This window comes from Hyperoodon ampullatus (genome assembly GCF_949752795.1).
Source record: "Hyperoodon ampullatus genome assembly, chromosome: 17".
NCBI lineage: Eukaryota > Metazoa > Chordata > Mammalia > Artiodactyla > Ziphiidae > Hyperoodon > Hyperoodon ampullatus.
The window spans coordinates 12179662-12195962 of record NC_136930.1 but is presented as its reverse complement, the minus strand read 5'-3'; the positions used below and the strand labels follow the sequence as shown (position 1 = coordinate 12195962).

At 35.0% G+C, this 16301-nt stretch overlaps 1 protein-coding gene across 4 annotated transcripts in view; it reads right to left on the bottom strand.

Moving 5' to 3' along the window:
• Positions 1–16301, bottom strand: part of CSPP1 (centrosome and spindle pole associated protein 1) — a gene marked incomplete at its 3' end in the record, with an annotated part of 87163 nt that overhangs the window by 26763 nt on the left and 44099 nt on the right. For 3 of the 4 annotated variants that reach the window (XM_079722750.1, XM_079722753.1, XM_079722752.1), the window contains 5 exons: positions 11604–11756; positions 8266–8378; positions 4542–4691; positions 4033–4179; positions 1099–1203 (listed from right to left, as the gene is read on the bottom strand). In XM_079722750.1, the coding sequence (XP_079578876.1) occupies positions 1099–1203; positions 4033–4179; positions 4542–4691; positions 8266–8378; positions 11604–11756 (668 nt within the window). The remainder of the gene's footprint in view (positions 1–1098; positions 1204–4032; positions 4180–4541; positions 4692–8265; positions 8379–11603; positions 11757–16301) is intronic. The other variant, XM_079722751.1, reaches the window with a different exon arrangement.

Here is a 16301-nt window from a genome sequence, read left to right as displayed (position 1 = left end):
TGTTAGTAGTTTCCAAAACTATAAATCCAGTGCAGAGCGGCTTCCTTGGCCACAACCTGTATTTTCAGCTGCCTACTCTATATAACCCTCACCAGAAACCTGGCAGTTGTCACTGACTCCTCCCCGTCACCCACAGTCAATAAACAGCACTATCTGTATCTCATAAATATATCTTCAAGTTGTCAACCCCTTCTTAGTTCTTAATGTCACTGCCTTCGTTTAGGTCCTCAAAGTCACATCTGGACTTCTGCAAAAGCATCTTAACTTTTCTCCATGTTTATAGTCTTGCCCAGCCTCCATAATATATCTCCACGCCACCACTGCCTGAGAGAACATTATGCAAGGCAAACATGGCCATGTCATTCTCCTATTTAAAATATTACCATGAATTCCCATACATTACCACAGACCTACCAAATCAGATCTCAGAGGGTGGGCTTGAGGAAGACATTCTAATATGTTTCTTTGTCTATTCTGGTAAAAAGCCTGTTTAATATCCACTGGCCTATGGAATAAAGTCAAACCCCTTAGCACTCCCTACAACACCCTGCATACATTCTAGCCTTCACTTCCTCTGCCATTTGGTGAGATGTCAGCAGGCCAGAACAAACCATGTACTCTCCATGCGTGCCACTTGGCTTACAGTTCCCTCCATGACTCTGCATATGCTGCAAGTCCCTCTTCCTCCTCCTCTTTATAGCAAATTCCTACTCATTCCTCAAGAGTCAACTCAAGGATCAACCCTTCTGGAACATTTTCCTGGTGCTTTTCTGATTGTAGCTCAGTCTAAAGTATAAGGGACTTTATTAGCATAGCTACAGCTAGCTAGAAGACATATTACCAGAGAAAAGGCCTTCCTGAGGGGCCTGGACAAGTACCACTTGCTAAATTATGATTTGTCAAAAGAATTTAAACTTTGGGGCACCAAGTATTATCATTTATAACTGAAGGAACAGACAAATCAATGTAAACATCATCTATATTTCAGACGTGAAAAATGTAATCTAGCTAAGTAAGATGAATAAGAAAATCTCATTCAATACCCGCAATCCAAGATAACTTAGCAAAGATGAATAAATCAAAAGAAAGAGTATATACTTGAATAAAGGAAGTTATAATGCTGTCAACTGAAGGAGGTCTTTGGAGTTTGCTTGCAATCTTGTTCTGAAGAGCAGGAACTACAGGAGAAGGCTGTCTCAAGTGCTGAGGGGGAGAATAAAAATATGTATATACATACACACACACACCCCAACATATGTCTATGTGTGTATGTATATATACACACATCCCAACATGTATGTGTGTGTATATATACATACACACATCTCTAAAATCTAGATCCCTTGTCACCAGCAGCATCACAGATCATGATAGTTTCTATGTCTCCGTAAGGAAATAAAACAGGGTTTCAGGTTATAGTGTAATAAAGCTAATAGTTCCCAACTTCATATTAAAATCAAAATGCTGAAAACATAAAAACTCCCAACAAAATACAATAAGAATTATCTGGATAAAAATAATAAATGTATGTTTATAAATGTGGATGTTAAATTGTTCATTTTGCACAGTACAAAATCAAATATTACTTTCACTAGTGACTTTGATAAAATTAGAAGTATATGACAAAGTTTAAAAAAAAAACTCTAGGTGACCACAGGCAGAGTTATAAAGACAAGTTAAACCTTCTAAAGGACTGTAGAGAATGAAGCAAAGAAAGCATAGTCCACATAATTTAAAAAAACAAAAAAAAAAAACAGACAAACAAGTAACTGTCAAGGAAGCAAAAACCAAAAAGTCAGAAATTCAATTAATATGATCAAATATATTGATTATGATAGTATAACTCTCAGACTCGGATTAAAAAAACAAATTTTAACAAACTAAATAAATATACAGACTGAAAAATTTTAAATGCAGACACAAAAGTAAAAACTAAGAGTAAACAAAAATATGTATCAGGCCTACATAAATTTAAAAATGACAGCTAGCAATGATAATTTCAGAATTGAGGGCAGAATGCATTAAATGGAACAAAGCTGGTCTAAAACTTTATGGTACTTCACAATTAAACTATAGCAGTCATAAAATTACATATGCCTAAGAAATAGCTTTTTTCTTAGACATAATAAGAAAGTGGCAGAAACACAACTGTGAGAAACTAACAACCTTCATTCTCAATCAATTTTACAATAAAATATTCTCTGCTTTCTGCTCAATTTTGCTATAAACCAAACACTGCTCTAAAAAACAAACTTTATCAATTAGAAATATGAATGATATGACATTTCAATGATACTTTAAAAGGATGAGCAACTATATATACCCTAAAAATGAAGGATACTGCCTAATGTTCCTGCAATACTGAAAATAAAACAAAAAATATAGATCTGACTCATAAATTCCCTTTTTATTTATTTATTTATTTATGGCTGCATTGGGTCTTCGTTGCTGCACATGGGCTTTCTCTAGTTGCTGCGAGTGGGGGCTACTCTTAGTTGCGGTGCACGGCCTTCTCATTGCGGTGGCTTCTCTTGTTGCGGAGCACGGGCTCTAGGTGCACAGGCTTCAGTAGTTGTGGCACGTGGGCTCAGTAGTTGTGGCTCACAGGCTCTAGAGCACAGGCTCAGTAGTTGTGGCGCATGGGCTTAGTTGCTCTGTGGCATGTGGGATCTTCCCAGAACAGGGATTAAACCCATGTCCCCTGCATTGGCAGGCAGATTCTTAACCACTGCGCCACCGGGGAAGGCCCTATAAATTCCCTTTTAAACAACATTTCAGCAAATTCAAATTGTGAATACTTATTTCTATCATCATAAAACCCTGGGGTGAGAAATCCAGAGAGTGTATTTGCACCAGAAATGGCTCATGTTACCTACAGTAGGTTACACATTGAACAATGTAGCAAATCACATCATAAATACACCCAAGGAGCACACTGGTTAAAAGTAATCTTTTTGTCAATTCTACTTATAAGAAATCATGTCTGTATAAATCTAAATTTCTGAAAACAATTTTTTAAAAATTAAATTGGGCTAAACGTACAAGACATAGGGTTTTTCAAGGTGTGGTTCACAGGCCAACTGCATCCAAACCCCTAAGGGTTACTAAATCACACTTAGTAAATCAGATACGTTGTAGATGAGACCCGGAAGACACATTTTTAATAAGTCCCTAGTGATACTATACAAACAAAATTTTAAATATAGCTTTGAAATATGAGCAAGGATGTGAACTGGATTTTCATAAGGGCCTACTGGCTTTCTAGAGAGAAAACTCCTGTCTAACAACTTTGACTCACGTGCCTAAGTGTGAACATCAACCCCCATCTCAGAGACATGGACTTCAAACCAGTCTGTGGTGAGCCACAAGTTTCTTTTTTAATTTCCAATCCATTGTGGACAGATGTGTAAAACAGAGTAAGACTGAATTACAGTTGACCCTTGAACAACATGGGTTTGAACTGCACAGGTCCACTTATACAGGGATGTTTTTCTTCGTCAAACACTACAGTACTATAGTCAGTGACTGGTTGAATGTGCAGGTGTGTAGGAACCGCAGGTATGGAGGGCCAAATATAAATTACACACACACAGATTAATCCCTGCATTGTACAAAGCTCAACTGTACTAGATAAATAAAAACTTCTAAAAGATGTTATACAATTCAAGCCCAACTATTTTAGAGGTTCAACAGACATAAAATTACATTGACAAATTGCTACAAAAGTTTCCGAACACCTTCAGTCTTGTCATGAACAGTTTGGAGGATGCTAGTCTACGGACTATGGGAACAAGACTAAGAATGGGGACAGAAAGTAAGCCTATTCTATTCATAGCAGGGAAAATACAAAGCAGCACAGTGACATCATCTAGTACAGGAAGTTCAGTGCACTGCACCCAGAAAAAGTACTATGACGAAAGGAGAGACAAAAGCACCTTCTCTGCTCTCTCCCTTTTGCTAACTACTCCACCACTCTCACAGTGAAAGTGGGTTGAACTACGGGTTCCACAGACATTTTTGTCTGAAACTTACCTTTGTTTCTTCACCAATTATATTTTCTCTTTCATAGTACTGCTGAAGTTGTAGGTTATGTTTTTCTTCTTCTTCTTTCTTCTTTCTTTCTGCTTCTTTTCGTCTTTCTTCAGCTAACCGAATAAGCTCTTCATTTTTCAGCCTTTGCTTTAAAATAAAGAGAAAAATATACACTCCATACACACGTTCTATAGTTCATATTTGTTTGAAATAAAGAGATAAAATTGAAGGTATAGATGATATAGTGTTCTTTAAATAAAAAAGTTGTCTGCTTAACAATAAAATATTAGGCATCTATTATAACATCCTAGTTGGCCTAAACTGTTTTTCATCTGTAAAAAGAGTCACCATTTATCTCTTTTCTTAATTTAGTCTTTCATTTTTATAAAATAGCATCTAACAAATGGATATGGATCCCTTCTCCTTTGTAAGTAATAAATATCTTTTCAAGTCAAAATAAGGAGTTCACTTTCGGACTAAGTAGAAAAATACAGTAGGTAAAAACGCACCTCTTCCTCTTTCTCCCTTTTCTTTTCCTGTTCCTCTTCATACTCTTGCTGAATTCGTGCTCTCTGTTCTGCAAGCCGTCTTTCTTCTTTTTCTTCGGCAATTCTCAATCTTTCTCGCTCTGCTTCTTCTCTTTGTTTCTTTTCCTCAATCTAAAGAATTAAACCTAGTTATTACTTTGTGAAACTATTGAAAAGTTAGAATACCACTTAATTTACCCTATTATCAATATTTGTGCCCTCTTTTTGTAAGTAAAAATAAGTTCCTAAATTTTTCAGTTTCCTATATTTTGTTAGGGAGGCCACATGATGTAATGTTAAGAGCTCTGAGTAAAATTCCAGCTCCATCAGACTGTGTGACCTTAAGAAACTTTCTTGTTCAGTTTTGTCATCTGGTAAAAAGAGTTATTAACGTCTATACCTCAAGGTAGTACTCAAAGAATTGAAATGAAATAATGTATATAAAAAACATAAAAGTTCCTCCTATGTAGAAGGTACTTAGTAAATAATTCATGATTACATTATTCTATGATGACTGCTACTATTACGTCTCAAAGTTCCTTGCCATGATTAGTATCCTGAAACAACAGTGAAATATTTTAGCAATCACTCTTTAAGTAGGAATCCCTTCCCTAGAATGGCCTTTCTCCTTTCCTATCTACTGGCAAGGTAAATGAGGATTTTAGCCACAAGAATTCATAACTAAGTTTTGTTTGAATGCCACTTGGGGCCTGCAGTGCTGAGTATTCTGGGGGAATATTCTAAGACAGAGTCTAAGATCTGAAAGGAAGAGGACCTTAACAGATAGTCTACATCCTCCATGAATGAGATAGAGAAGAATGACAGCACGGGTACTGGGTATTCATGATGCTGGTTTAAGGATAACAATAGATTTTCGTCCCTCTTAAGTATGTATTGATTATGACTATTCATATTATTTTTATAGTTCTTGTCTGTATTTCCTCTAGCTTCAAGGTTGCTATATTTAGTGCTGACAAACTTTTGAGCTATAAGAACTGTAGTCTTCTTATATGTGCCATGATTTTACATGCTAGGGCTTTTTCCAACATTTCTTTCTCACAACACTATTAAATATGTACAATCCTAATATTTAATACTAAGTAGTGTGTATGTAATCACGTCTTCAATTACAATAGCCCTAGAGAAAACATCATTTATGATCCATACAACAAAACCTCACATTTAATGCTCAGTTCCCCCTTTTTCCTCCTCCATGAAAAAAAAATCACAATGACAAAGTCACTTCTCCATTAATGGGTCACAATCATAAATGGATCTCACACCTAATGAATCCATAGAAATATCATTCCAACAAAAATGCCACACAGAAGTTCAATGGAAAGAAAAAAGCTATCAATCATCCAGGTCAGTGGTTTTCAAACCATATAACACAAAAGTGCTTCAAGCATCCTGAAAATATTTTATTAAACTTGTTAATTATTTTTAAAGCTGCAATTAAAAATGACATCTAAACACTCACATGTGTTATTTACCAAATTTTAACCACATGAAGACTTCTGCTGCACTAACTTAAACTAATGGTATAACATTTATGCAGACATGGAGCTGAGGCTTCCTTTGCCATCTTTGTGCACAGATTTAAACATTTTATAACATTTCTTTTAACACTTAAGTTTGGGGATTCTTTTTGTCTGACACTATATTGTTGATATTAAAAATAAATACCATTTAGCTATTTTACATTTTCATAGAGTTCTGGATTAGATTTTGTTTGGGGGCAAAAAGGGCACTTTTAAGAGGCTGCTAAAAGAAAAATACATAAGCCACCGTTTTATGTGGTGGGAGAAGTGAAGGTTGAACTTATTCTGAAACTAATACAGTCAAAGTTTCCCCCACTATTAGTAGCTTTTTCCCAGAGGAAAGACTTCTTAGAGCTAGAAACGTAACTGTAGTACCTCTAGATATGATACTTAAAGTCAGGAGACTTGGGTTCAAGCACCGGCCTCACAACTTGCAAGCTCTGCCACCAAAGGTGAGCCTCATCCTGTATTTTAGTTGGTCATAAAATAAAAAGAGTAATAACTTCCTCAGAGAGTACTGAGGTTTAATAAGATACTATATGTAAAACTATCTTATAAATAATAACAGGCTACAAAGTGGCAAGACTTATTTTTCCCTGAATTCTACCCTAGACCACGCTAACACTCAGTAAGTATAATAGGAACTACATAATTTTGACTTGCTATCATCATGGGCAATATACCAGAGGGTCCTTCAAGTTCAAAAGGTGATTCTGTGACCCTCAATCTGCTGCTACCTGACTCGAGTGGCCAGTATCCTTGGGATCTCTGATGCTACTCTCTTACAGTCAATATCTCTATTCATTCTGTCGATCCTTAGAAAGGTCTTTCCATCCATTTCCACCGTCACCACTCTAGTAAAACACCCCTGCTTCCAGTCTTTTAAATACTCCAAAAATACATCCTCAACAGTAATGCCTGATCAATCATCCTTAAGACTACATCCATTATGTCACTGCCTTAAAAGTCCACAATAATTAGGATCAGAAAGATGGCATGTTTGAATAGAATCTCTGTAAGAAGAATTTGTTTAAGAGGTTGGGATTAGACTGGAGAGCCAGAAGTGTCAGAATAAAGAATATGGACATTTTCTGTAGAAAAGAAACGCTACTGTCAGGTTTTGAATAAAGAAGAAAAACATGAGAAGTCATATCAAAGGAAGATTAACCTGGCCACAGGATTAATCTGACACTGGGATGTAAGTGTGGGTATGGAGGGGAGGGAGGTAAGGAGAGAAAATATTGTGAGCCCGCTATGAGCAGGCCTCTCACTCACCTCAGGCTCCATACCAAGGGTGGCCACAGTATGAGAGTTCAATAAATCTGTTTGCTTAATAAACACCTGATGCTCAAGTATCTTCCTTTGGGCAATTTCTAGTACTTTAAATACTATTTGCTTATATATATAAATGAGGCAAATAATTGCAAAATGTGATTACATTTAATATTTATTTATTTACAAACTATACAACTGAGTCAAGAATATCAAATCATTTACAAAAAACTAATTATTTTCTACTAACACATGTAAGCATCTAGAAAGATTCATTCTATGCCTAATAGGTGAACATTTTAAGTGTTTCACTTTTAGAAATTTCAGCATTCTTTAACACTTAATGATTTAATAAAATTTAAGTCAACTGGTATACCTAACATGTCTCCCTATTCCTTTTCCAGACATAAGTAGAATAGTATAATAATATAAATAATAATATAATGTAATTTATATCTTATATAGATATTTTAGTAACCTCATGGCATTTTAGAATTTATTCTTTATCTTGTGGATTGAATCTTTGCAAGTTTAGTTTATTAAAACTCTTATGGGGACTTCCCTGGTGGCACAGTGGTTAAGAATCCACCTGCTAATGCAGGGGACAAGGGTTCAAGCCCTGGTCCAGGAAGATCCTACATGCCACGGAGCAACTAAGCCCTCGCGCCACAACTACTGAGCCTGTGCTCTAGAGCCTGCGAGCCATAACTACTGAGCCTGCATGCCACAACTACTGAAGCCCACGCGCCTAGAGCCCGTGCTCCGCAACAAGAGAAGCCACCGCAATGAGGAGCCCGCGCACCACAACAAAGACCCAATGCAGCCAAAAATAATTAATTGTTTTAAAAAAACTCTTATGAAACTTTGAAACTGTGATCAAGTAAGCATTTCACCTGAAAACGAAGAAAATTCTTGTATAATTCCTGCTGTTTAATCTGAAGTTCAGTTGGAGGCTCACCAAAAATATTTCCCCGAGCAAAAGGAGAGCTCTGTGTTTGCATATGACCTTGAAAGGGAAATTTTTCAAAAACATACCATTAGCCAGTGCTTAGGAAACATAAAGGTTAAAGAATAAAGACTTTGCTAATAAATTCAAATCTTGAAAACAATGTGCTAAATATGGAACTCCAGAGGTTAAACTCAGAAGAAGGCTGAGATTAGAATCTAAAGACCAGATAAAAAGTAAAGAGAGAAAAAAAATGGTGAAACTAAAATAAAGTTAATACACAGTTGGAAAAGCATAACATATCTATACCTGAAAGACATCAAGAAAACAGAAAAGCTAATAACGTAAGCAACTCTCACTGCAGCAAAGGCTTTAAACTAAAATTTATATAGAGAAAAAAAAGTACATGTTTAAGTTCTTATTTATGAATATAAATATCCTTTTCTTAAGAACACTGCTTAATTATACACTAAAATGTATTATGTATACACATACAAAAATTTTCTAAAATTGTTTTTAAAAATCAGTAATTCCAAAAGTGGATTCCCATCCATGGTTTAAAGAACAGATTAGAAAGTTAGCTCCAAAAACATTTTTTACAAATTAAAGTATTTTAATCACTGCAATACTTTTTATTTAAAAATTCTATCAGATTAATGAGATATTAACATGAAAAATAAAAATATGCTATATATTACCTATAAATAGTATTAAACATTCTGGGAAAGGGAAAAAATTATTTCATAAAAGCAACCTGGAAAATAATTATACCCCAGGGGTCTCTTCGAATGCAGAAAAAAAAAAAATTGGTGTTTAAGCCTCACATAACTTTTTATATCATTTTTTAGTTTCCTTATACCATCAATCTAAAGCATTTATTTCTCTCACTCGTATAGTGTTTGCAGGACAACTGCTTTGCAGTTTAGCTGTCATTTAGGTCTATTTTGCCTTTGTATTTAAATTTATTAATGCTTACTTGAATAGATCAGCAGAAAGGCAAATCAATACCTAAACATTAAAATCTTATGTTATGGTGGAAAAGCTGATTAGCAAACCAAAACTGAGTAGTTTGTTTCACTTTGATGACCACTCAAATTCTAAACCATTGAGGCAATTAGAGAAAAATATTATTAGAGGCAGGCAAGATAAGTTCTTTCAAATATAAAAACACTATAAAAATAAAACCAAAGGGAAACACATGCTCTAAACAAAGAAAATGAAAATGTATTCAGGCATCATAACAATCGAAAAAATAAATATAAGCCAAATTAGTATGGACTTTATCAACATGGTTTTTCATCCAAGAACCATAAAGTAAAAGAAAAACAACAAACATTAAGAAGGGTCTCAGAAACAGGCCTAATGAAGACAAAACATTAGAGGATAATGAACCTTAAGTATACATTATAATATTCAACTCTCAGGTATATTCAAGTTCCCTTAAAGCCTTTAAAATATTACATGCCACATATGTATGTGTATGTCTGCACACACATACATATGTATACACACACACTCCTACACATATATGATGGCATACCAACAAATTAGGTGACTCTCAATAGTTTTTTGCATTCAGAAAGTCTGTTTTAGGTGAATTCTTAGGGAATGAAAGTTAATTTAGGAAATTTCAATTCACAAAAGGAAATTTTTACATTTTATGATTTTATATGATTTCTTAAACTAGAGCATCCTGGCCACAACAGCTGCACCAAAACCCTGGTAGTGTACAGAAAGGCAGTAGACAATAAATTCTGCTATGCATATTCAATCATCAAGCTTGTGCTCCTTCTTGGGAATGGGTCATGGAAAGCTTTGATTTTTCCAGTGCTTTTGCTTTGTAAGCAGAGCTAGATGCCTAAAGTGTTAGTACTATGACAGAGAAAGTTCTAGGCTAAGAGAGGACTACAAACAATACAGGGTGTGGAAGAAAAGGATAGAGAAGGGATCTCTACCACTGATCTCAATAAAGACTACCAGAAGCAGAAGCCAATGAAGAGAAAAATAATGATAATCAGAAAGAGGTCAAAATTCTCTTCAATAAAATGGAAAGTTGTTTTGATGCTGCTATTGTACACTGAATTATTACAGACTCAGAGTGAGAGCCAAATTAGTAATTTCATCAAAATCAAAAGTTCTAATTTTAGTACTCCAAAAATCAAAACTAGATCCACTGTGTAAAAATCTATTGTGGATCAAAGTAGGAAAGCATTTTCTTGTAATTAGAGATCAAACAGTGATACAGGCTGTCCATGGAAACAACCAACCACACATCTCGTGAAGTGTTCAAAAAGGCTGCAGAGATCAGTGCTACCATCAAAGGCTTGAAAGATGCAAGGCTAGTAATTCTAATCAGAGCTCACCATTTAGTCTGCCTATTTGGCCAATATGCATTAAAAATATTTTTAAGTTTTTAAAAAACTGTATGATTAGTCAGGGACATTTTAGAAAGACTTCCTAATATAGAGTTCTTTTCTAGTCTAAAATTAAAATTTCTGTGAAAGAACAAAAGAGAATTTGTCATAAAAAAATGGTAACTTTTAAAGGCATCAAAATATAGTGTAAGGTGGTATATTCTTTAAACTTCATTTGAATTTTAAATATGTAACATACTTTCACATATACTTGATAAAGAAAGATGATGACATCTTTTCCTGGCAAGTCATAAAGAAAGATATTGAATAATCTTCAATTTACAGAATCTTTAATTAAAGGACCCTGTTTAATAGCAAATCAAAGATATTTGCTTATGAAAGGCAGATGTGACCAGAAGTCACAGTAAACTTTTAATTACTTCATTTATTTCTTTGTATATTGTGGTTTTATAAGGGAGGGCAACTGATTATGAAACAAAAAAAAATGAATTTCACTGTACAATTTATCATACATCTGATATGTTTTCACTAATTCAAACTAATTCTGATGGTATAAGAACCCATAAACTTTACCAAACTCTGTATGGGTAGAAAGACTATTTGATTTTAAGAAATGCCCTCCCCATCAGCAAAATAAAAGTATTAGCAGCAGCTAAAGTATACATAAGCAAGTAATAAAGCTGAGAAGAAATACATATTAAGGAGCAAAATGTATTTATTCACTTTTTTCAAAGTGCCTATGTAGAAAAGTTATTGTAAATAGCATGAATAATGTGTTATGCTTCCTGACTCAGAGTAACCAAATTCTCAAAATCATAAGAACTTTCTTGGAGAAGAGAAATGCTACTGAACAACTTTAGAAATGTAAAAAAACCCCACAAAAACAAAAGAATAGAATGTGATTAAAAACCTGAGTTTTTATTTGCAGAATCTTCTAGGTTCTCAGCATTTGAAGTGGCTAAATTTTGGTCTAGAGATACAACAGCCCTTTTATCTTCATATGTTCTTGCATCTGGGTTATGGTAGGCATCTATATTTTGTCTGTGCATCCTATTCAAATCAGCTGAGAGGGAAAAATAAGCCATTTATTTCAATAAATGCATTTCTATAATTAGTATACTTAATACATTTTCTTAAAGTAGGCAAATGGAGAGAAAAACAATAAGACAGAGCTGGAATAATTCAATGGTATCTTGGTGCCCTGAAAACAGAAACAAAATTATCAAAACTTGTAAGAAATTTTTCAAAAAATAACCTTACAAAATAAATTCAAAATCAGTAGAGAACTTAAGAGTATATGGATTTTTGACAACCCATAAAAACCATATTCATATCTATGTTACTTCAGAACTTTGAATATCTTAAATACAGAACAAACATAGTAACAATTCAAAACAAGTTATAGTGAAATTTACCTAACATCATTAGTATTCCTAATGAAAAAATATCATGTGGAGTCGAGTTTTGAAATATAACCACAAATTTTTTTACAATCCTCCCTTAAAAGATGGAGTTCAATTCCCCTCCCCTGGAGTGTGGGCTGTTTCTTATGAAAAGGATACTGCATGCACAATGATGGTATATGACTTCTGAGGCTACTTCATGAAAGACAATATATTTCCACCTTGCTTGATCTATTGGCTCACTCACTCTGAAGAAGCCACCTACCATTTCAAAAGGACACTTAAGGAGCTCTAAAGACAAGCCCACATGGCAAGGAACTGAGGCCTCCTGAGTTGAGTGAGGGAGCCATATAGGAAACAGATTCTCCAGTCCCAATCAAGACTTCAAACAACTGTAGCCCCAGGTGACATCTTGGACTGCAGCCTCATGAGAGATCCTGAGATAGAACCATCCGGCTAAAACACTCACAAATTACTGACTCAAGAACTGCAAGATAATGTTTTTTTTAAAAATACTACATGTTAGGGAAACACAGCAATGGATGCCACATATGCACGGCAAAAATCTGAGCACATAAGACTACATCAACCAACCAGTCAATCTTAAAAACAAACTTGAATGGTTATAGAACGCAAAAGCTTTAACAAGAAAAAAAGTAGTTTTTCTCCACAAAACAAGTAACTGAGATAGTATGGCAGCAGTGAATGTGAACATAAACCTGGATATAAGAAGTGCTTATCAGAAAGCCTGTTATGTTCAAGGATGTATTTTTAACATGAAGCACAGTTCGAATACCAGATAGAACATGGCAAATAACACATGAACATTACCAAAGAGAGAGAGTTCAGAATCAGGAAAGTTCACATCCTTGCTGCTGCTTTTAAGACAGGTTGGGGACTTCCCTGATGGTCCAGTGGTTAAGACTCCATGCTTCCACTACAGGAGATACAGGTTCGATCCCTGGCTGGGTAACTAAGATCCCACATGCCGTGTGGTGTGGCCAAAAAATAAATAAAGTAATTATTAAACTAATTGCCTAGTGCACCGATGAAAGAAAGAGAGAGAGAGGGAGAGAGGGAGAGAGAAAGAAAGAAAGAAAGACCCAGAAGAATAACCCAGTTCCTAATACACATACAATAAATGTCAGGTGAAGAGAGGACAGCACTGCAGAGAATGCACAGGACTCAAAGGCAAGAATTGTCAACCCAATTCAAAGAGGATGAACACTGAGTAAAAACCATTAAATTAGAAATTAGGACATCAGTTATTTTTGAAAATGTAGCATCAGTAGAGTAGTAGGAACCAGAAGTCATTTTATAGACTACGAAGCAGTAAGAGGATAGTAAGAAGTGGCAGCAACAAGTTCAGACTACTTCTGGAGTGTGTTTTATGTAAGGGAAGTACAGCAAGGTCAAGAGCAGAGTTTTTGTTTGTTTATTTGTGCTTAAGAATATAAGTTAACCAAAGTATGTTCAGAGCTGGAAGGGAAGGAATTAGTAAAAAAAAAAAAAAAAAATGAAAATGCAAGAGAGAAGGGACTGGCTGAAAACACAGAGAAAGGCTGATTCCAAGAAAACTTCCAAGTGCCAAGGAGTGGTAAGGCAAGAATTAGTTAGGTACTCCTGAAATCATAGCCAAATCCTGGGATCTATCTGAATATGGGAGGTAAATGAAACCAGAAAGATGATGGGAAAGTTAAGGTCATGAACTAATGAATAGCTGTGGTCTCAAAAATGTCATAAAAGTGAAACAAAATAACTCCAATGGGAAATCAATATCTCATTGTCATCCAATTCACTAGAAGAACATAAAACCAGCCTATGTAAATAAGTCACTATGAATAATTATACATATAATATTCTTTTTTATATTACAAGAGTGCAATATATTAAGCTCACTCCTTCCAGACGATACCCATACCCAGAGCTCTGTTACCAAACTAGTGAAAGATTAGGGAATAAAATATCACTTTGATATTCACCTACACAAACTATAAAGAGATATATATCCTACAAGTAAACACTATAATAAACTTCAAAATCAATAACATGTTTTAATTTACTGTTGTGATTACAGTTTTCTCAACTATTAGAATAATAGTCAATGTATTTATATAAAAGGCAAATTAATTTCATCAGAGTACATAATTATTATTTAAGACAAGACTATCAGATTCAGCAATCAAAACAAATCCATATTGCTTTTTATTGGAAAAAATGATTTGTCAATCAATTGGTCACTCCTTATCTATCTTTTTGCGAGGCAGTAAAATAAAAGGTATGAAGTCAGCTAAAATATGAAAATTTAAAAAAGCACTTTGGTCAAAAGTATAATTTGCCAACTGAAAAGGTATCACTGAAAATGGGCATTTATTTCAAATGTATATCATCATATCATTTAATATAATATTGCTAGCATTACAAGAATAATTCTACAAAGAAAGGAATAACAAAAGAAAATGTTACAGATTCATGACTGGGAAAATAATTCTACTCTCTGAACAATTTATCAGACCAGGGCTAAATTATATGATACCTACAGGTAAACAATACATAAATAGTAATTAATTCTTTTCATTCCTTATTTTATTTTATAATCTTTGCTTTTTTATAAACCTAAATGAATACTTTGAAATTAAAATTAACTTTACAAGTTACTCTTTGTACTTTGGTGGAAAATAACAAACATTTTAAACAAAATGGCTAAGATATGTTAAACAGTACCATAGGCCCAGGATTATTCAGCAATCTACTGCTGACACACAAACTCTTTTATAATGAATCAATTCAGAGGGCTAAAGAAAATTTCCAATCCTGGCACTACTAGTACAGTACATATTTCCAAATTAACCTAATTTTTAATATATACACTTACTTATAGAGATCACAGCCTATAAGGTAAATAAAAATATAATTGGTAGTCCATAAAATAAACCTCATAAACTTAAAAACATTGAAATAACAAAAAAGTATATTCTCTGAACAAAACAGAATATATGCTAGAAGTGAACAACAGAAAGCTATCTGGAAATATGCCCAAATATTTGGAATTTTTTTTTAACATCTTTATTGGAGTATAGTTGCTTTACAATCTTGTGTTAGTTTCTGATGTATAACAAAGTGAATCAGCTACATGCATACGTATATCCCCATATCCCCTCCCTCTTGCATCTCCCTCCCACCCTCCTTATCCCACCCCACTAGGTGGTCGCAAAGCACCAAGCTGATCTCCCTGGGCCATGCAGCTGCTTCCCACCAGCTATCCATTTTACATTTGGTAGTGTATATATGTCAACGTTACTCTCTCACATCGTCCCAGTTTACCCTTCCTACTCCCCGTGTCCTCAAGTCCACTCTCTACGTCTAGGTCTTTATTCCTGTCCTGCCCCTAGATTCGTCAGAACCACTGTTTTTTTTGTTGTTTTTTTTTTTTTTTTTTTTTTTAGATTCCATATATACGTGTTAGCATATGGTATTTGTTTTTCTCTTTCTGACTTACTTCACTCTGTATGACAGATTCTAGGTCCATCCACCTCACTACAAATAACTCAAGTTCATTTCTTTTTATGGCTGAGTAATATTCCATTGTATATATGTGCCACATCTTCTTTATCCATTCATCTGTCAATGGACACTTAGGTTGCTTCTGTGTCCTGCCTATTGTAAATAGTGCTGCAATGAACATTGTGCTACATAACTCTTTTTGAATTATGGTTTTCTCAGGGTATATGCCCAGGAGTGGGATTGCTGGGCCGTATGGTAGTTCTATTTTTAGTTTAGTTTTTTTTTTGTGTGTGTGCAGTACACGGACCTCTCACCACCGTGGCCTCTCCCGCCGCGGAGCACAGGCTCCAGACGCGCAGGCCCAGCGGCCACGGCTCATGGGCCCAGCCGCTCCGCGGCATGCAGGATCCTCCCAGACCGGGGCACAAACCCGCATCCCCTGCATCAGCAGGCAGACTCTCAACCACTGCACCACCAGGGAAGCCCGATTTTTAATTTTTTAAGGAACCTCCATACTGTTCTCCATAGTGGCTGTATCAATTTACATTCCCACCAACAGTGCAAGAGGGTTCCCTTTTCTCCAACCCTCTCCAGCATTTATTGTTTGTAGATTTTTTGATGATGGCCATTCTGACCAGTGTGAGGTGATACCTCATTGTAGTTTTGACTTGCATTTCTCTAATGATTAGTGATGTTGAGCA